The 22,052-nt window shown below is 41.2% G+C and overlaps 1 protein-coding gene and 1 pseudogene across 1 annotated transcript; both read right to left on the bottom strand.

Moving 5' to 3' along the window:
- Window positions 1-585: 585 nt before the first annotated feature.
- Window positions 586-6,690, bottom strand: LOC132624188 (uncharacterized; annotated as a pseudogene).
- A 277-nt stretch (window positions 6,691-6,967) lies between these two features.
- Window positions 6,968-8,374, bottom strand: LOC132624187 (uncharacterized). The gene is made up of 2 exons (XM_060339006.1): window positions 8,236-8,374; window positions 6,968-8,079 (listed from the first exon to the last, which is right to left on the bottom strand). Exons 1-2 carry the CDS (start codon window positions 8,372-8,374, stop codon window positions 6,968-6,970), a joined length of 1,251 nt encoding a protein of 416 aa, XP_060194989.1.
- Window positions 8,375-22,052: the final 13,678 nt, after the last annotated feature.

Below are 22,052 nucleotides of genomic sequence, written 5' to 3'. Positions count from 1 at the left end.
GAGGTTAACAAAAAGATGTCCCCTCCGAGAAAGAAAAGAACAGGGAAAACTTATATGAATGTTGTAGCCAGCTCCAATAATATGACATGCATTTTGGTTTAATCAGCCTGATTTTATCCATCCTAAATGTTTATAAAATCTTATTAACTCTTTGACTTCGAAACCGAATGTCTACGCCTAACAACTACGTCAAAATCAAAGCCTTCATACAACTAGTGGACCAACAAGTCTCACTCATTTTCAATTCTCTCAACTCACCATCGCCTTATGGTGCTCGTGAGGGTTTTCACCAGTAAGACTCTCTCATTTTATTTTTTTTCATCTCACCATCGCCTTATGGTGCCCGTGAGGGTTTTCACCAATAAGACTCTCTCATTCTCAATTCTCTCAACTCACAATCGCCTTATGGTGCCCGTGAGGGTTTTCACCAATAAGACTCTCATTTTCATTTTTTCTTCCATCTCCCTTATGCTGACGCCACAAGTGATACCAATGATGCAAATGGCTTATACTCATAGCTTGCTCAGCCTTGACATTCTTAATGATTGATCTGAAGGTCTTTATTTGGTTGTAACGTGGCTTTTGGATAGGGTTGCAAATATAGGATGGCATGGAGGCTCAACGACAATACAAAAGTAATAAGGAATGAGACTTACAACGTTTGGAATCGACTCGAAAGAAAACAATAACTTCTGTCCCAGTTTCTTCGAAACGGAAAATTTTGGATTTTCTTTGGTTGGACCGAACCCCAGAATAGGGCTGCCTACGTATCCTGCCGAGACAAGAATCAGGTCAAACGTAGTTTAGGTTTTTTTTTTTTTTAATATATATTTTTTGTTGTTGTTGTTGTTGTTTTTTATTTATTTTTTATTTTTTATATTTATGAAAAGCTTGATTCCAGACGAGGGTTGCGAAAGAAAAATAAACTATGGCTCAAGAGGGGTAGCAAGGGATGACATAATGTATAGGTAGCAGAATAGAATGCCTTCGTCATATCAACCCTTAAAAATATCAAGCACCAAACAAGTAATCCAAAGTAGGCAGATGAAAATCATACATAATATCTTTTCACTGCATCTGCATTGATGGCAGTTCAGACATTTTGCCTTCTATGTTTGTCAGATACAAAGCACCATTGGCAAAACCTTCTTCACCACGAATGGCCCCTGCCGATTTGGGGCGAACTTGCCTTTGGCTTCGGCCTGATGTGGAAGAATCCGCTTTAACACTAATTAACCCACTTCGAAATGTCTGGGACGCACCTTTTTGTTGTGTGCTCGTGCTATCCTCCTTTGACACAGTTGACCATGACATACCGATGTTAATCTCTTTTCGTCAATTAGACTCAATTGCTCTAAACGGGTTTTGACCCACTCATCATCATCAATTCCAGCTTCCTCAATGATTCGAAGGGACGGGATTTCAACTTCTGCAGGTATAACCGCTTCGGTCCCGTATACCAACAAATAAGGAGTTGCACCTACTGAAGTGCGAACAGTTGTGCGATAACCCAATAAAGCAAAAGGCAACTTTTCATGCCATTGTCTCGAACCTTGCACCATTTTACGGAGTATCTTTTTAATATTCTTATTAGCAGCTTCCACAGCCCCATTTGCCTTCGGACGATATGGAGTTGAATTCCGATGTGTAATCTTAAACTGCTGACATACCTCATTCATCAAATGACTGTTGAGATTCGCCGCATTGTCTGTAATCATTGTCCTCGGGATCCCAAACCTGCAAATGATGTTGGAATGAACAAAATCCACCACGGCTTTTTTAGTCACCGACTTGAGAGTTGCTGCTTCCACCCACTTTGTAAAGTAATCGATGGCCACCAAAATGAGCCTATGCCCATTGGACGCTTTCGGCTCAATTGGCCCGATCACATCCATCCCCCAAGCTGCAAAAGGCCATGGAGCAGACATTGTGTGTAATTCTGAAGAAGGAGAATGTATCAAGTCTCCATGTACCTGGCACTGATGACACCTACGAACGAAACAGATGGAATCCCGCTCCATTATGAGCCAGTAATAGCCTGCTCGAAGTATTTTCTTTGCCAAAACATACCCATTCATGTGCGGTCCACAAACTCCTGAATGTATCTCAGTCATGATAGTCGAAGCCTCTTTAGCATCTACACACCTCAAAAGTCCTAAATCTGGAGTCTTTTTATACAAAATTCCTCCACTTAAGAAAAATCCGCTTGCCAGTTGTCGAATAGTTCTCTTCTGGTCACTGGTGGCATGTGCTGGATATTCCCCCGACTCGATGTATTCTTTAATATCATGGAACCAAGGCTCACCATCAAGTTCCTCTTCGACTGTATTACAATAAGCATGTTGATTGCGAGTTTGTATGTGTAAAGGGTCAATGTGAGCCTTGTCTGGGTGTTGGAGCATTGAAGATAAGGTGGCCAAAGCATCAGCAATCTCATTATGAATCCTAGGAATGTGCTTAAACTTCACTGTTATAAACCGTCTGCAAAGATCCTGCAAACACTGTAGATATGGCATAAGCTTCAAATCACGGGTTTCCCACTCTCCTTGAACTTGGTGGACTAGCAAGTCTGAATCCCCCAATACCAATAATTCTTGAATCCCCATGTCGATAGCTAACCTTAAACACAAAATGCAAGCTTCATACTCCGCCATGTTGTTGGTACAATAAAATCGAAGCTGGGCTGTTACAGGGTAATGTTGTCCTGATTCCAAGATAAGAACGACCCCTACCCCAACTCCCTTCATGTTAGCAGCCCCATCAAAAAACAACTTCCAACCCGGATCGTTATCCGAAATTACCTCCTCGAGGCATGACACTTCTTCATCAGGAAAGTACGTTTTCAATGGCTCATATTCTTCATCCACTGGGTTCTCCGCCAAATGGCCTGCCAAGGCTTGGGCCTTCATCGCGGTTCGAGTCACATACGAAATATCAAACTCCGTGAGTAATATCTGCCATTTTGCAAGCCTGCACATGGGCATGGGTTTCTGAAATATATACTTCAAAGGATCCAAGCGGGAGATAAGATAAGTAGTGTAGGATGAAAGATAATGTTTCAACTTTTGTGCAACCCAAGTCAAAGCGCAACACGTCCTTTCTAGATGAGTGTACTTAGCCTCATAAGTAGTAAACTTCTTGCTGAGATAATAGATTGCCTGCTCCTTCTTGCCTGTAACATCATGTTGACCCAATACGCAACCAAAGGAATTGTCCAGAACCGATAGGTACAATATTAAAGGTCTCCCTGGTTCGGGAGGAACCAATACAGGTGGATTCGACAGATACCTCTTGATTTTGTCAAACGCTTCTTGGCATTCGTCAGTCCATTCAATCGCAGCATTCTTCTTTAACAATTTAAAAATGGGCTCGCAAGTTGTTGTGAGTTGAGCAATAAATCGACTAATGTAATTCAACCTCCCAAGTAGGCTCATTACCTCGGTTTTGTTCTTTGGCGGTGGTAACTCCTGAATAGCTTTGATCTTTGCAGGATCTAATTCAATACCACGCCGACTGACTACAAACCCCAAAAGTTTCCCTGACGGGACTCCAAATATACATTTCGCTGGATTGAGCTTAAGATTGTACCTGCGAAGCCTTTCGAAAAATTTCACCAAATCCTTGACATGGTCAGACTGCTTTCTTGATTTAATGATCACATCATCCACATATACTTCAATTTCTTTATGCATCATATCGTGAAATATGGTGGTCATCGCCCTCATATATGTTGCCCCAGCATTCTTCAACCCAAACGACATGACTCGATAACAATATGTACCACATTCTGTGATGAAGGATGTCTTCTCTGCATCATCATCATCCATAATAATCTGGTGGTACCCTGCATAGCACTCTACAAAAGATGCAATCTCATGCTTAGCACAGTTGTCTAACAAAATATGGATATTGGGCAATGGAAAGTCGTCCTTCGGGCTTGCTTTGTTTAGATCACGATAATCCACACACACACGCATTTTGCCATCCTTCTTCGGAACGGGGACAACATTGGATAACCAAGTAGGGTATCGAGTGACTCGAATGACTTTGGCCTCAAGTTGCTTTTCGATTTCTTCTTTAACCTTCACACTCATGTCTGATTTTAGTTTCCTTAATTTCTGCTTCACAGGAGGGAATGTGGGGTCAGTTGGCAATTTGTGAACCACCAATTTAGTGCTTAAACCCGGCATATCATCATAAGACCAGGCAAAAACATCCTTATATTTAAACAAAGCCTGGATTAATTCTTCCTTGGAATGTGGTTGAACATGCACACTTAGCTTAGTTTCCCTGACATTATCTTGATCTCCTAGATTGATTGCTTCAGTTTCATTCGAATTAGGGTTCGTTTTATCTTCGAAGTGTTTCAAATCCCTGCTTATTTCCTGACATACTTCTTCTTCATCATATTCAGCTTCTTGGTTCATTGTTTCATGGTTAGGTTGGATTTTAAGATCTGGCTGAGAATTCCGCATGCATGTCATATCATTAGAACCAGCACAAACAGAACTGTACAAAAGAAAATAGACAAACACATTAGAATTTACGGAAAAGACAAATTGCATTTCATTGAAAGGAAGGATAGAAGGGTTTGAACATTAAAACAAGCGAAAAATAAAAATCTGAATTACAACCCTGGAATAACTCGGATAACGGAAAGGAAAACAAAACAGACTACCAAAACTCCTTCCTGGTTGGGAGAGGAGTGACTTCCCAATTGCTGAGTTGGACGTCAGGGCCAATGAACTGCACATCCGCGTTACTGGGACCCCCTCCAATTTCAACCACATCAGCTTCAACAAACAAGTTCTGGAAACACCCAATCAACCCAAAATTCACGTCCAGTACTGGTTGGGAAAAACTGTTGGAGTTCTTAACGAAGGACTTGTAGATCGGTGGCACCGGCTTAGTAAGTGACCATGCTTCTTTTTTTCGCTTTTTAACCCTCTTTCTATCTTCAGCCGTTGGTTTGAACCCCACACCAAATGGACCTGGACTCTCACGTGGACACACCAGATAAACCATACCTTGTAGAGAGGCCCCCAAGCCTTTTCCTGGCTCAAAACCATGTTTCAACATTTCATTTACCACCATAACAGATGTTGGAGGCAATTGCGGTCTCAGAATGGGTTTCCCTTCAGGGATCTGCTCAGCTACCACTATCTTAGAAGCTTGATACACCAGTGTTTCATCAGCATTATCCACTTCAATAAAGGGAACAGTGGAGTCTTTATAAATGGACAAATCCCCTTCACCGTGAACGATCACTTCCTACCTGTCATATTCAAACTTGATCATCTGATGGAATGTGGATGGGATTGCCCCAGCCATATGTACCCACGATCTTCCCAATAACATATTATAGGAGGCATTGATGTTCAATACTTGAAAATCTATGGTGAAATCAGCAGGCCCTATTGTAAGCACAAGATCTATCTCACCGATGGCGTCAGTTTTCACTCTATCAAAAGCTCTAACACACACATTGTTTGGTCGAATTCTTTCAGTACTTACATTTAGTTTTTGTAAGGTTGACAGAGGACAAATGTTTGCACCAGAGCCCCCATCAATCAAAACTCTAGTGACATAGGAATGCTCACATTTTACAGTAACATGAAGGCTTCGGTTATGTCCAGTACCTTCAACGGGTAGTTCATCATCTGAGAAAGTGATCCTATTTACCTCAAAGATTCTCCCAGCAATTTTCTCCAATTGATTAACTGTAATCTCAGTAGGGACATGGGCTTCATTCAGAATCTTCAACAAAGCTTTGCGGTGTTCATCTGAGTGTATTAATAAAGACAACAAAGAGATTTGAGAAGGGGTTTTCCTTGATTTCTCCACAATGGAATAGCCCGGCAATTTCATCTTTTTCAAGAACTCTTCAGCTTCCTCCTCTGTTACTGGTTTCTTAACGGGTATTTGGCCCTCCCTCACCTGTTTGGTTTTCCTCAACTCCTCCGGAGCGAAGCATCTTCCTGAACGAGTCAGGCCGCCTACTTCGTCTACCTCTCCGATGATTTCCTTCCCTTGGTAAGTCACCATAGTCTGATTATAATTCCAGGGAACCACCTTAGCATCAACTATTGGAAGTTGTGTCATTGGCTTAATAATGATAGGGGTGGTGAACGCCCCTTTGACAGTTAAAATAGGCCTGCTCGACACCCCTGGCACGATCAACATTGGTTTTCCCTGACTTTCCCCAACCTTCTCTGGAGGTCCTTTCACAATCAATAAGGGTTTCATCACGTCTGACTGGATTGGCCTCTTTGTAACCTCATTTAACCCCAAAGGTGCTGTCTTTGCGGAATTTGCCACATTTACTGATTTCTCCACGCCTGCTTCAATCTTCATGATAGGCTTGTACGGAACATCAGACCCATCACTACCATAGATCAACTCCAACATGTTTGTTTCTTTATGATTTGGTAGTGGGTTTTGATTGATATTCGGTATGTCTGCATTCTGCACCACAATTTGCTGCGTATCAATCAAATCTTGGATTGCTTTCTTCAAATACCAACATTTCTCTATATTGTGTCCCGGGGTATCAGAGCAATAAGCATATCTTTGAGAGTAATCAAGATTTTTCGGAGGCGGATTTGGGATCCTTCCTTCAATTGGGCTTAAAACATTTAATGCCCTCAGCATATGATTCCCCAATGGGAGTAAAGTTATCCTTGCCCGCATTTGCCCTTTTATACTCTGGCCTGGGCCGAAAATTGGATCTGGGAGGGCCTTGGTAAGTCTGTGGAGGTGGAGGACGGACTTGCGGGGTTGGTGCGCGCCATTGCGGGTAACAAAGGGGCTGGACATATGGTTGCGCACTGTATATGGGGTACTGAGGGGGCGGAATAGAATATTGTGGGTTTTGGGGAGGGAAGTAGTGTTGTGGGTAATTATATGGATCTTGGGTATAGTTTTGGGGTTGGGGTTGAGTGTATTGGCGAGGCGGGCCATTCGGGTTTCATCGTGGCCCAGGTGCAACTGTAGCTACATCTTCCCTTTTCTTCTTTCCACCAAAACTCCCTGAACCATTTTGAATGGCTTGGGTTGTTGCCTTCAACGCAGCAAAGCCGACAATGCGTCCTGTTTTGATTCCTTCTTCTATTATTTCTCCCATTTTAATGGCCTCAATAAACGATTTTCCTAGGGCCGGGATCATGTGTTGATAATATGTCTCATCTTGTGCCTGGAGAAAAGTCTCCACCATCTCTCCTTCTCTCATTGGTGGCTTTACCCTTGCAGCTTGTTCACACCAACGAATCGCAAACTCTCTAAAACTTTTGGTAACTTTCTTCTTCAGGTTGGTTAGAGACTTTTTATCAGGAACCAGATCAATATTGTACTGAAATTGTTGCACGAACTCATTCGCCATATCATCCCAAGTATGCCATTTCACAATGTCCTGATCAATAAACCATTCTGAAGCTAAACCAGTCAGACTCTCCCCAAAGTAAGCCATGAGCAATTCCTGATTACCCCCAGATCCTCTCAGTTGGTTGCAGTATCTCCTCAAATGAGCTATGGGATCACCGTGCCCATCGTACTTGTCAAACTTCGGTGTCTTAAATCCCGGAGGTAAGTGAACACTCAGGAACATACACAAATCATTGTATGAAACGCTCTTATAGCTTCCTGATCCCTGCAAGTTCTTCATAGCTTGTTCTAGACTTTTCATCTTCCTAACCATTTCGTCGTGCTCTACATTCTTAGTAGCAACCCTATACTTAGCGCTAAGATGCGTAACCGCATTCTTAGCAGGACCTCCATATTCATGGCCAAGATGCGTAACCGCATTCTTAGCAGGTCCTTCAGAATCGATTGGACTAAAATGTAGAGTTTGACAAGTACGATGGGCACGGTGATCCCATAGCTCAGATGGTGCCAAATGCTGCTTTTGGCGGATGTCAGATGGTGGCCCAAAGTTTGACCTTTGCATAACCGTCGGTGGCGATATTGTGTAAACGGGCCTTATATTTGCAACATGCTTGGGGTTAGCCAGTGGGTATGTGTAGGCAGGCCCAGTGGTTGCAATCTCGAACTGATCGGTCCTGATTGGTACCCTTGGAGGACGACCTACAGAAGTTTCCGTCGTATCGGGAAAATTGGTGTAATGACCGAACCCAGGTTGGTATGCCGGGTCTTCCACAGTAGATAACGGTGCTTGTGGGTATGCCTGTGTGGCAGAAGTGATGTCGGGGAACCCAGGGATTGACTAAGGAGGTTCCTGACCATTCGACCACCCTTGCAACATCTCAATAATTTGTTGCCTGAGAATTCTATTCTCCTCAGCGATAGCAGATTCCTGTTGAGCCACCCGTTCTGTTTCATCCCCCGTGTTGATCATCGGTAGCGAAGTCCCTTCCGTCATTCCGATACTGCCTTTTGACCTTGTGAAATAATGATGCGTTGCCAGTATGGCCACAAACCAACCACTTTTACCTTAACTCTTCTCTGTAAAATAGCCAATGTTAGGGTTAAGTAATTCATAATCATACATTCATATGCATGTATACCATGGCAGGCCCTATGTCTCATCCCAGCTTATCTAGGCGCAACCTCGCTTTTTTTTTTTCATCGCTCATCTCTCTTTTCTTCTTATCCCTTTCTTTCAACCTCTCTTTTTCTCTCTCTTATTTTCTCTCCCTTTCTTTTTTGCAGGTTTTAGAAGCTTCGATCGAACCCGTTGGGGGTTGCCTACGTATCATGTTGAAAACATGAATCAGATCGTAACGTAGTTCGTACAAATAGCTGGGTTATTTCAAAAATAAAATCTTTTCCATTGATTTTAAACTTTCATTACATCATTTTACAAGGACTCCAAGAAAAGATGAAAAATGAAATAAAATCGACTCCGCTAATACTAAAGACAACGTAACACTGACTCAAAGGAAAAATGAAAGAGCAAAAGGTAAAAGACGAACACGTTGACTGCATCGACACTTCTATTCCTTGTCCCCCTCATGACGACTCTGATTCAGCTGGCCACCCATACCCCTATATGAACCTTGCAGTGTACAGGTGAGGTGATCGACAAAGGTAGGTATTTGCGAATGAAACTGCTCGTAGCCCAATCTTTCATATTACAAACCTGCTTGTGAAGAGCGAATGGCCATACCTCGGACCCTACCTCGAACCATCCTACATTTGTACTCTAATTCTTTTATCCTTAACTCACGGGCAGTGGCCTCCTCTCTCGCCTTTTCCTCACGCACGATCACTGACTCTAATTTCTCCTGTAACATCTCCCTTTCCTGAATTAATTGGGACATATCAGAGCCTACATTTTGGCGAGCCAAGTTCCTTTTTGCTTCCTCCAATTCTTCGTGAAGTTTATCTTGGGAGAGTAACCACTCAGCCTTTTCTTTTTTAAACTGTTCTTCTTTCCGTTCAAACTCATTCTGCTGCTGGTGCATGTCCTCTTCAAGGATGCTCAATCTCTCTTGCAAACCTTGTCTAATAATTTTAGCACGTTCCGCTATCTGTGACCCCCTAATCGTAGCAAGTTGAAGCTTTCCCTGTAGTGCAGCTGTTTTGGGCTTTTTCTCAGCAATTTCTACATCCTGTTGCTCAATTATTGCCCTAGCGTGCTCCAAGTCTGTGCTTATGGTTTGCAGTGTGGATTGATAATCTGTGCCTACTTCTAAACGGGCTTGTCTGATCTTTTCCTCATACTCCATTTGTTGTTGGGCCAAGCTCGCTCTAAATCTGCTTTTAAGAGTAGATTGGCGGCATGGTGCTCCTGCATCGCCATCGCGATTTTTATGTCAATTTCGGCTTCATAATCTACTGGCCCTTTTGTGGATCTCTTGGGCTGAACTTTCACAACTGGTTGGTTCTCGAGCCATATAGGGTATCCTGGATGCACTTCCCCCGAATGACGCTCGGTAACCATTGTATCGAATGTCATAACCAGACAGCCATTCCAAATCTCCACAACTAATCCTTCAGGCAACGGGATTTCTGGTCTTACCCCAAATACAAAATTCGTCATGTCTTCTGTTACACGTATTATCTGGCGTCGGCCAAATTGTCGTAAAACTCGTAATGGTACATACGGTTGAACACCCCTAATACCCATCAATAAGAGAAATGGGTGATGCGTAGATGTGTATATGACTTCTCTCCAAGGGAACCAAGGGAAGTTCCAAGTGATCTTATCTGACGTTAATGAATGAAATTCTCCAATCCATGCCTCCACACCATCCGGTTGCTTATAATCCTTTACCCTAGTTTCATATCTTGAAATGTAATCACTCCGATCATGAACAAATCTTGCCACGTGACGGGGTCGGAAGAGATGCTCCACTATCCACATTTGTAATAATATGTTACACCCTTCAAAGTAACCCTTTCCCTTTTGGCAAACCGTCAGGGCCAGATAAATATCCGCTAAGATCATTGGCACAATGGTATGATCTTTCTTTGTGGTCAAGACGTCTACTATCCCGGCTAAACGGATGTTGATTTTCTGCCCCCTTCTTGGGAAGACCATTATTCCTAAAAATGCCACCATGAAGGCAAAACGACTGTGGTCTTTCCAATTTTCAAACTTTCCTTTATTACTGAGCCTTTTTCCAAACCTTTCAAACCCGTCTTTTCTCCCGTACCTCTCATACAAGAATTCTAAAGAAACCCAACCTTTGTCGAGGGATTCCCAGCCCTCATCCAAAAATTCTTCCTTGCCCTTTTTCTTCTCACCCTCTTTGCGCTTAGCGATGTTCATTTTTGTGAGGAAACTGTTCACAGAAATAAGTCTTGGGGCTACAAGCTTCTGGCGGTGTAGTTCTCACCAAGTCCGGTATAGCCAGCAATTTCCTCTAAGGTAGGGGTCAGCTCGATGTCTGAAAATCGGAACACATTCTTTGTAGGGTCCCAAAAGGATAACAAAGCATCAATCACGTCCCTCCTAGGGTTGATTTTCATAATGTTGGTCAAGAACCCCATATGCTTAAAGATCTTTGTGTATTCTAGCACATCCATTTCATTCCACCATGTCCAAAGTTTCCAAGGGACCTCATGGACAACCTGATGTGGTATACTCCCATCTCGCTTCCTCTTTTGACACTTCCCACGGCCCGGATAAAACATGTTGTACCTATGGATGTAAATACATGGTTAAGACTCATATAGACCTGTTGGATATGAAAGTAATGACCTTTTTAGACATAGACTCATGAATGCACGTGGATGACAAATAAACTTGTAGTAAAATATGTGGTTTTAAAAGCTAAGGCAAGAAAAATCACAGCCAATCTCCGTATGGGGCTTTTTTTTTTTTTTTTATGACAGCAGTCTACTGTGACCCAGATAGCAAAAATCAACAAATGTTCCCAACATTGGACTTGAAAAACCAAACCTAGAGTCAACTGTCTAAATACCCTGTCACCGATTCGTGGGTACGTTTAATTTATGAAAAGGACTCTGCGAAGTGACTTAGTATCTGTATTGTTTTGACAAACTAACCTGACACAAATGGACAAAAGGACTACACAAATGACCCTCTCGAACCTGAGAAGGTGGGGCCGAACTCGAGGAGAGTTGCCTACGTATCTCACGGACGGTGAGAATCAGGCTCGCGTAGTTCATATAAACTCAAAAAGAATGGGGATGATATTTGACCTCCTCTCTTTTTCTTCTTTTTATCTTTTTTTTTCTCAAGAAGGATAGGGCCAAACAGGTTTTTTTTTTTTTTTTTTTTTTTTTAATGGCCCAAAAGTCAGTGATATTTATCTCTCTCGAACCCCCTTGGTTATCCTAAAGCCGGTCAACAATCAGGCACCTTCCAAGTATATTACAATTAGCACATTAGATGCACATGTTGGTCTGATAAAAAGGTCACCTGTCCTAGTCAGACCCAACCCCTGTGCCGAGTCCCACGAAGTCAAATGCACGTGATGCAGATAAACGTAGCCTACTAGGGATACCAGTTCTGCGTTTTCAGTTCTGCTAGGTTTAAAACCTAATGGAAAAGGTGTCTAGACTGGGTCACCCGAGCGGACAACTCGAGCCGGAGAGGGGCAATACTGTCGGTAGCAGTGCTATTCCGACTTCATTGCTTATCCTGTCCCGCCTAACATGTGTGACTAAAATCCTCCACCGGGCGCCAAGACGCTCCGGCTTTATCTTGACAGAAAGTTAGGATGCATAACTGCATTCCTGTGCCCGTGTGTGAAATGTTTCAGATACTCAGAAGGGTGCGCGAGAGAAGGCATTTTATAATACAGTTCAACAATATCAAAGCGGTAAATGAGCGGCAATTAGCACATTAGGCCAAAAACATAATATATCCAAATAATAATAATAATAATAATAATAAAAGCCAAATATAAGGCAATATCACAAAGCTCGAATTCTGGTTAGTGTCCCCAGCAGAGTCGCCAGAGCTGTCACACCCCTTTTTGCGCCCTCGAATTCTAAACGCGCAAGTTTTATTATTAAAGGGTTTTTCCATTTGAAGTAACGGTTTTGAAAAGGGATTATCTTATTTACAGAGTCGCCACTTGGAATTGAGTTTTGGTGTTCCAAGCCACCTTATGAATCCCTAATCAAAAGGAAATGACTCTTTTATTATGGTCCGCGAAAACAGAAGACCGGGTAAGGAATTCTATTGACCGGGGAGAAGGTGTTAGGCATTCCCCAAGTCCCGTGGTTCTAGCACGATCGCTTTATCGACTTATACTTAGCTTAACCTACTTTTGGATATATTATGCATCTGAACCTTGATTTGTTCGTACTTTTATTGTTGAACATTTATTGGTCTTAAACCGGATGCGTAACCGCATTCCGAATCTTTTAAGCGTCTCAAAATAAGATGCATAACTGCATTCTTACTCGAAACAAGGTTAATTATTAAAACGAGTTTGGCCAAGGTACGTAACCGCATCCTTGAGTTATTAAAAGAACGTCTCCAAATAAGATGCGTAACCGCATTCTTAATCGAAACAAATGTTTTGAAACGTGCCTAAAGCTCGTATAGCGTTAAAGGCAATTATTTGTCTTTAAAATCCGAGACTTAAAATTATTTAGTCATTATTTTTAGTCCTTTTTCACTCTTTGACAACAGGTTTTGAATAAATTCGCAACCCATCTCACTCCCTTACAATTGGTTTTTCCGCTCTTTTCTTTTATTCTTGACAACGGGGTTTGAAATAATTTGCGCCCCATCTCGCTCATTTCACAATTAAATAATTGATTAAATAGGCCTCTAATGTTTATATAGGCCCCAGAATATTTACAAAATATACCTCCTAGCTCATATTTCAAACCAAGAAAATCGAGTTGCTCCTCTTCGCGTACGTAGGACTAACATTTTATAGAGTAAAGCAGGTACAAATAAGACAAGCTGTAAATATAGCATTAAGTAATAAAATCTATTAACTAATTAAAGCTAGTACCAAAAGATATTCTTAAGATTTCTACCACTAAAACTTTACAAGTATACTAACTTTCGGTAAATAACTAAACATATCAAAACATGCAGCACTGTTCCCTTTTTATTTAAAAAAAAAAGAAAAATACATTTATAGTCATTTAGATGAAAGGCATTTGTTATAACCATGACTTAATAAAAATATTCCCTTCGTCCAACATCAACTTAAGGCAATCTGGAAAACTCTTTTTGTTTCTTATCATAGATCTAGTATAGTAAATTCAGGAGAAAACAATATCAACACCCCTTTAAACCCGAAGTCATTTCCTTAATCCAAAACTTCTAATCAGCAACTATTATGGAAAAGATTTAAATATGCAGACAAGAAACATGAAGCTAAATATTAGATAATACTATAGTAACCCCAACTTAATTGAAAACACGGTCAGTTTACTTATAAGCCTCAACCTCAGTACTTAAACAACAGCTTATGACTTAACTGTGGGAAAATAACTTACGATAAGCAAACAAACATTTGATGAAATAATAGTCGAATGGGAAAGATTGGACCTTTATTGCTGAATGTTGTTACAACTCTGCTGCGTATTATGAAAATAGAGAAATTCGAATATCCTCGATGAGATTTGACATCTACCAGAGCCAACGACCGGAAACCTTTCAAGCTGGTTTATGGGGGGTTTTGGGTGAGCTTATGGTTGCTGTCCATGGTGGTGTTTGGTAATGAAGAAGGCTGTTTTAGTATTGTGCTTTGATGAAAAGGAGAAAAATATTTGCTGTTGTTGTTATCATTTTTTTTTTTGATAGGTGCGGCTGATGTCTAGTGTCAATGTAGGATGGCAAAAAATGGCAGCTGAATATTGTCTGTAGGGTATTAGGTTTTTTTGTTATGGAAGTGATGGCTGAGTCTTTTCTAGGGTATATAATTAGATATTTATATAGTGTTTAGGCTAGGGTTTTGAGTGTGTTATTCATTTTTTATTTTCCCAAAATGCCCACATGAATAAAAATATCTTGAAGGTTGAAGGGAATATTCCCTTTCCAAAATGGATTGTGCCTTTTTTGTGTGGATAATGTGAAATTTTGCCAAGTGGCGGGCCATCATTGGTTCCATTTTTTATTTTTCTTTTCCATTAGAAGGACATATAAAATACCAAAATAAATATATTAATCAACTATTTTTAAACCAAAACTAAGAGAAAAAAAATTAAATAAATAAATAGACTAACGAAAAATCAAAAAGGTAGAATTAACTTAGAAAAACTAGATTAAAAGAAACCTATTCTTTTTGTAATTTTCTTTCTTTTAAACACAAAACTTATGCCTTGAAAATAGCGAATATATATTTTATTTTATTTTGCCCTTTTTTTTCATTTTCACAGACAAACCTACTAAACATGAAATAATAGTTAAAATCCAAGATTAGACTAAAAGAAAAATTAATCCATAAGACAATGAAAACATCCCAGGAGGGTAAAAAATTACGTGTCTACATAAGCCCATGCCCAGAACTTAGAGGGACGACAACAACCACAAAGGGGTGATCGCGACGGTGACAGAAGACAAAGCAAAAGGGCTAGATCTCTGGGCACAGGCAGTGATTATAGAGGGGGATCGAGGTAGACCTATTCCCGAAATTCTGACCAGTCAGTGGCTAGTGCGCCTCCACGATTCGCAGATAGGGGATTTGATCGCTCTTTTCCTTCAGGACAGGTTCAGAGTTCGAGAGCTCTGGGTTCTCAGTTTGGGGGTGATTACAGTCAGAGGAGACCACCAGTTCCACGATGTAGCCGTAGCCGGAAGTTACACACAGGGCCATGTCGTCAGGACACGGATGCTTGTTATGTTTGTGGACAGACTGGGCATTTGATGCGAGATTGTCCCTCGTGGTACGGTAGAGGTGGGGTTTAGCCCACAGGCTCAGCAGTTGGTTCTTCATCAGTGCGCCCGGTTGGGCAGACTCCCCAGATGTCAGCAGGTCGAGGTAGAGGCAGAGGGGCAGCATCTACTTTAGGTGCCACTCAGCCCCGTGTTTATGCTTTAGCGGGACGACAGGATCTCGAGTCTTCTCCGAATGTGGTTACAGGTATATTGTCCATATTCTCCCATGACGTGTATGCATTGATAGATCCGGGTTCTACATTCTCTTATATTACTCCATATGTTGCTGGTTGTATTGGGGTGAAACCTGAGCCAATCAAAACTTTTGAGGTGTCTACTCCGGTTGGTGATCCCGTGATAGCAAAGAAAGTGTACAAAAATTGTGTAGTTGTGATATGTGATCGCCAGTCCACGGTTGATTTGATTGAGTTAGAAATGTTAGATTTCGATGTAATTATGGGCATGGATTGGTTGGCATCGTGCTATGCTAATGTTGATTGCCGATTGAAAGTGGTTCGATTTCAATTTCCGGGAGGGCCCGTGCTTGAATGGAAGGGTAATGCAGCATCACCATAAGGTAGGTTTATTTCCTATCTTAAGGCAAGGAAGATGATAGCCATGGGCTATATTTATCAATTAGTTCGGGTTCATGACATCGAGGCAAAGTTACCAATTTTCGGATCCGTTCCGGTAGTGAATGAATTCCCAGATGTATTTCCTGATGAGCTTCCAGGACTTCCTCCAAAAAGGGAGATTGACTTCGCTATTGATGTGTTGCCGGACACCAAGCCTATTTTTATTCCTCTGTATCGAATGGCTCCGGCAGAGTTGAAAGATTTAAAGGCACAGTTGAAAGATTTTCTTGAAAAGGGGTTTATTAGACCCAGTTCATCACCGTGGGGAGCACCGGTTTTATTCGTGAGAAAGAAAGACGGTTCTATACGAATGTGTATTGATTATAGGCAATTGAACAAAGTGACGGTAAAGAACAAATATCCTCTTCAAAGGATTGATGACTTATTCGATCAATTGCAAGTTGCCAAGTGGTTTTGTAAAATAGATTTGAGGTCGGGTTATCATCAAGTGAGGGTTAGAGAAGAAGATATTCCCAAGACAGCTTTCAGAACGAGATATGGTCATTATGAATTTAGAGTGATGTCATTTGGGTTGACTAATGCTCCGGCTGTGTTTATGAATTTGATGAACAATGTATTCAGGCCTCTTTTGGATCTATTTGTGATAGTATTCATTAATGATATTCTGGTGTATTCTCGCACGGAATCCGAACATGCAAATCATTTGCGAATTGTTCTTGGCATTCTTCGAGCCCAGGAATTATATGTAAAATTTTCAAAGTGCGAGTTTTGGTTAAATTCTGTGACATTTCTGGGCCATGTTATTGCAGATAATGGCATTCGAGTCGACACTCAGAAAATTGAGGCTGTGAAGACTTGGCCAAGGCCTACGACGCCTACAGAAGTTCGTAGTTTTCTGGGTTTGGCAGGTTATTGTAGAAGATTCGTAGAGGGCTTCTCATCTATTTCAGCCCCATTGACGAAGCCAACCCAGAATTCAGCCAAATTTCAATGGAATGATGCTTGTGAGTGCAGTTTCCAAGATTTGAAAGGTAGATTGACCTCAGCTCCGGTCTTAATACTTCCAAAAGGGCCAGATGGCTATGAGGTATATTGTGACGCCTCCGGTGTCGGATTAGGATGCGTATTGATGCAGCATGGTAAAGTTATTGCATATGCTTTGAGACAATTACAGAAACATGAAAAGAATTATCCAACTCATGATCTCGAATTGGCTGCGGTTATTCATGCCTTAAAAATATAGAGGCATTACTTGTATGGTGTGCATGTCGATATTTATACAGACCACAAAAGTCTTCAATATATTTTCAAGCAAAAGGGGTTGAACCTGCGGCAGAGGCGGCGGTTAGAATTGTTAAAAGATTATGATGTGAACATATTGTACCACCCCGGAAAAGCAAATGTAGTAGCCGATGCACTTAGACGCCGATCGATGGGCAGTTTATGTGAAATCCCTCCGGAAAAGAAAGAGATGGTTCGTGAGCTCCGCCAACTAGCTAGTCTTGGAGTACGTGTAATAGATTCGAGTAATGTAGGGATTAGTATCAATGATCCCACAACTTCGTCCTTGGATATAGAAGTGAGGGAGCGACAATATGAAGACTCCCAATTGTACCATTACAGAGACCTATCTCATGAAAAGGAGAAGTCTCCATTTGGAGTCTCTATTGATGGAATTCTTAGGTACCGAGACAGACTATGTGTGCCGAATGTGGTAGAATTGCGCCGGCGAATTCTAGAGGAAGCACATTGTTCTCGATATTCTATTCACCCAGGTGCACCTAAAATGTATTGTGATCTCAAGTTAATATATTGGTGCGATGGCATGAAGAGAGATATAGCGGAATTTGTAGCGCAGTGCCCAAATTGCCAACAAGTAAAAGTTGAACATCAGAAGCCAGGAGGCTTATTGCAAGCAATAGAAATCCCTACTTGGAAATGGGAAGCGATCAACATGGATTTCATCATGGGGTTACCTCGTTCTCGAGGTAGGTATGATTCTATATGGGTGGTCGTGGACAGATTAACAAAGGCAGCTCATTTTCTTCCAGTCAGAATTACCTACTCAGCAGAAGACTATGCGAGGTTGTATCTCAAAGAAATTGTGCGACTCCATGGGATACCATTATCTATTATTACAGATAGAGAAGCACAATTTACAGCCAACTTTTGGAAGTCCTTTCAAGAAGGTCTAGGCACTCAAGTGAAGCTTAGCATGGCATTTCACCCGCAGACTGACGGACAAGCCGAGCGTGCAATTCAGACCTTGGAAGATATGCTACGGGCATGTGTGCTGGATTTCGGTGGAAGTTGGGATGATCATTTGCCGCTAATCGAATTCGCATACAATAATAGTTACCATTCTAGCATTCAAATGGATCCTTATGAAGCTCTATATGGAAGGAAGTGTAGATCCCCAATCGGATGGTTTGAAACAGGAGAAGCACAATTAATAGGCCCCGAATTGGTTCAGCAGGCGGTAGAAAAAGTTAAGGTGATCCGAGATCGATTATTGACAGCCCAAAGCCGTCAAAAGTCTTATGCAGACAATCGCCGATGAGACTTGGAATTCCAGGTTGATGATTGGGTATTTTTGAAAGTATCGCCAATGAAAGGGGTGTTGAGATTTGGCAAAAGAGGGAAGCTAAGTCCTAGATACATTGGACCCTATAGAATTATCCGCAAGGTGGGTCATGTGGCCTATGAATTGTAATTGCCTTCGGAGCTTGAATCAGTTCATCCAATTTTCCATGTTTCGATGCTCCGCAAGTGTGTTGGAGATCCCACAAATATTGTCCCGATAGGTGATGTGCAAGTGACAGAAAGGCTGACCTATGAAGAGGGGCCTATTGCTATTCTAGACAGGCAGGTGCGAAGACTTCGAAATAAAGAGGTAGCTTCAGTCAAAGTCCTATGGCGAAATAACAGTCGGGAAGAAATGACTTGGGAAGCGGAGGAGAAGATGAAGTCCGAGTACCCGCACTTATTTCGACCCCCAGAGGAGATCCAACATGAAACGCCAACGATATAAGGTATGTACGTTTTATCTTTATGCTTTTGGTCGTGTGTGGCCATGGATATGTTGATATGGTGATGCAGCCCTGTGAGGCGATGATATTATGGGTTGCTGTGACAGTTTGGTAGTGCCAAATTACAGGGGAAACTCTGGCAAAATTTCCGTAGAATCCCGAGTGTTTAACATTAGAGGACGAATGTTCCAAAAGGGGGGAAGAATGTTACAAAGGACAGTGAATAGGCTAACAAAGGACATAGCGTACGCGATGTTTTGATGAGTGAGAAATAGTATTTGATAACCCTCGACGAGATTCCAAAGGCATATAATGCAAGGAAAGAAAGTTGCCAAGGAAAGTGAACCATATGTTGTGTATCGGATAAGAATTTCGAGCAACGAATCTATGATGGCATAATGATTTCTTGGATACAAGTAATAACGTCCCTTAGATTGGTATTGAGATGTTAAACAAGTGCCAAGGAGGTTCCATAAGGATTGGAGATCAAACGAGTCAACGAAAACAAGTTCTAGAGAACTGGACAACATACGGCCAGACATACTGGCCGTATAATATTCACGGACCGTATGTCTAGTCGGTAGATCCAGTCCAGAACAACATGGCTCACTGGATCAAATATACAGTCCCAACATATGGTCAGTAAAAATTATACGGACCGTATGTTGGTCCGTATAAAGTGGTTCGGCCAGCCTTGTGTTTTTAATATAAGGGACCCTTCTTATTTCATTTTCATTCCATCCTCCACTCCACAAGACAAGAACACTCTAGAATACTCTCCAACATCCATCCACAAGAAAATCAAAGGAAATCAATGATCACCAACACCAAATCTAAGAATCAAAGTGTATGAAACCCATGTAAAGTTCATCTTCCTCAAAGAAAACCAAAAGAGGTGAGATAAGGTTTTGGTGCTAGAGGGGAAACTCCACTCAAGACTTGTTCAACCCTCATCTAAGGTAAGTTTCATGACTAAACCACGTTGTTTAAGGTAAGGGAAGATTAAGATACTTAAATTGTAGAAAGACATAAGAAATGGGTCATTAATGAGTGAATAGTGTCATGTTTGGATGGTAGTTGGATTGAATCATAAATGATGGTGTGTTGTGAGTATGAATACGTCATAAATGACATTTAGGCCATGAAATACATATTATATATGAGAAAACGCGATAGTAAGCTAAAACCATGAGTGTGGAGAAATGAAGAGAAATGGTGGATTATGGTCATTGTATATGAATGATGATTGTTGATTGCTATATTGTGAGTGTTGGGAGTTGATATAGAATATGGGGAGAGTAGTATAAACAAAGGAAGTGTTGTCCAATTTTCCCCAGCTTTAGAAATCCCGTTCTTATAATTGCTTAGCTAATGACGGTATAAATTCTCTTGAAGGTAGAACGTGTGCATTAAAGGAGAACAGGCAAGCGATAGCTTAGTTAAACGTCAAAGGTATGTAAGGTTTATCCCTTCCTTCAAAGGCATGAATCTCTCAAGATTTCCATGATCCTCCTATATGATGGAACTTATGAGTTCTTAAATATACTAAATTACATACGAGCATGATGATAATGATAATGAGTTAAAGTATAGAGATTCGATAGTTGATGATATGATGATCCCATGACGCTAGTGATGTCATTGTTGTTAATACTCACCTTATGCACTATTTCCTTCAAGGTGAGGCAAAGTACTTATAAATGTTCATAATATATTCGAGGGTTTACGACCTTACGTCACCCCGACATAGCTATGGTTGTTTTCAAAGTCTAATGTATATTCCCAATGCTAAATGTGAAATAATGCTAAGTCATGATGTGTCTATAAGATGATTAATAATCCTAGCTTATAATATGCCTATGTTATGTATGAATATGCCAAGCTATGATAAGATTATGATACATTCATGTGATGTGTAATGATTGATTTTGCGATGATGAGATTCCACCGCGCCTAGATGGCCGGGCATGTCACCGCTAAGGTGGGCAGCATATGATTCCACCATGCCTAGATGGTCGGGCATGTCACCACTAAGGCGGGCTGCGATGTTACACCGAGCCTAGAGGGCCGGGAATGATCACCACTAGTGGGCGACATATGATGGTTACCCGGACGCGGGATAACGATGAGATATGTTATGCGATGTGATGAGATATGTGATATGACGAGACATGTGATGTGATGAAATATGTGATGTGATGGCATATGTACCATGATTATGAAAAATATGATATATGTACAAAATGTAATTGCATATGACAATCTTGCAGGTTATATCATTCTCTCATGGTTCACGATCCTCTTATTATATTTATTTCATTCTTGCCTTACATACTCAGTACAATGTTCGTACTGACGTCCGTTTTCTTTGGACGTTGTGTTCATGCCTACAGGTACACAGGGAGGAGAGCTTGAGCCAGAGTCGTAGGAGCTGTTAGCCGATTGAAAGCACTCCTTTGTTCCGGAGGTGCCTGATTATTCTTTTGTGTATATTTGTATATGTTGGGCTCGACGGGGTCCTGTCCCTTCTATGCATTTTGTACTTCAGTAGAGGCTCGTAGATACTTAATGTGGGTTACGCGGTTGGATAAAGTTACTATGCTATAATTGTATATATATTATTTTGATAGCCTAAAGAGGCTTATGTATATGAAACTATTTATGTTTACCAATGAAATATAACTCTCTTATGATTTGAGTATAAAACCGATAAAAGAGTAGTTAATGAGCATGATGAGTAGTGGAGCGAGCGGTGCTCGGTGGTTAGCCCCGGGTACCCGTTGCGGCCCCTAGCTAGGTCATGACATATTATGAGTATAATCTTGTTATAAATGATATTAAGGATATTGGAGAAGCATGATATGAGGATGAATGTGGTGTTGTATTATGGCCATGGTTATGGATGACCTTGAGAGGGAATCTTGAGAATTGAATAATGATTAACTTAACAAAGCTTATTGATTATGATATTGTGGGTGTGTTGTTGATGTCTAGGAGTCGTTGTATCATATGGAGAAAGTTATAGAAACAAAGGAGATGCTGTCCAATTTTTATTAGCCTCAGCTTAAGCTTAAGTATGTTCCCGATTATCTAATCGTAGTACGAATTCCCTTGACTGTAGAATTTCGAACTTGGAAGGAAGCGTGTCGTCGT

The sequence above is a fragment of the Lycium barbarum genome, chromosome 12 (genome assembly GCF_019175385.1).
Source record: "Lycium barbarum isolate Lr01 chromosome 12, ASM1917538v2, whole genome shotgun sequence".
Taxonomy (NCBI): domain Eukaryota; kingdom Viridiplantae; phylum Streptophyta; class Magnoliopsida; order Solanales; family Solanaceae; genus Lycium; species Lycium barbarum.
The sequence above is the reverse complement of the archived record's forward strand: the minus strand, read 5'-3'. Positions and strand labels throughout refer to the sequence as shown.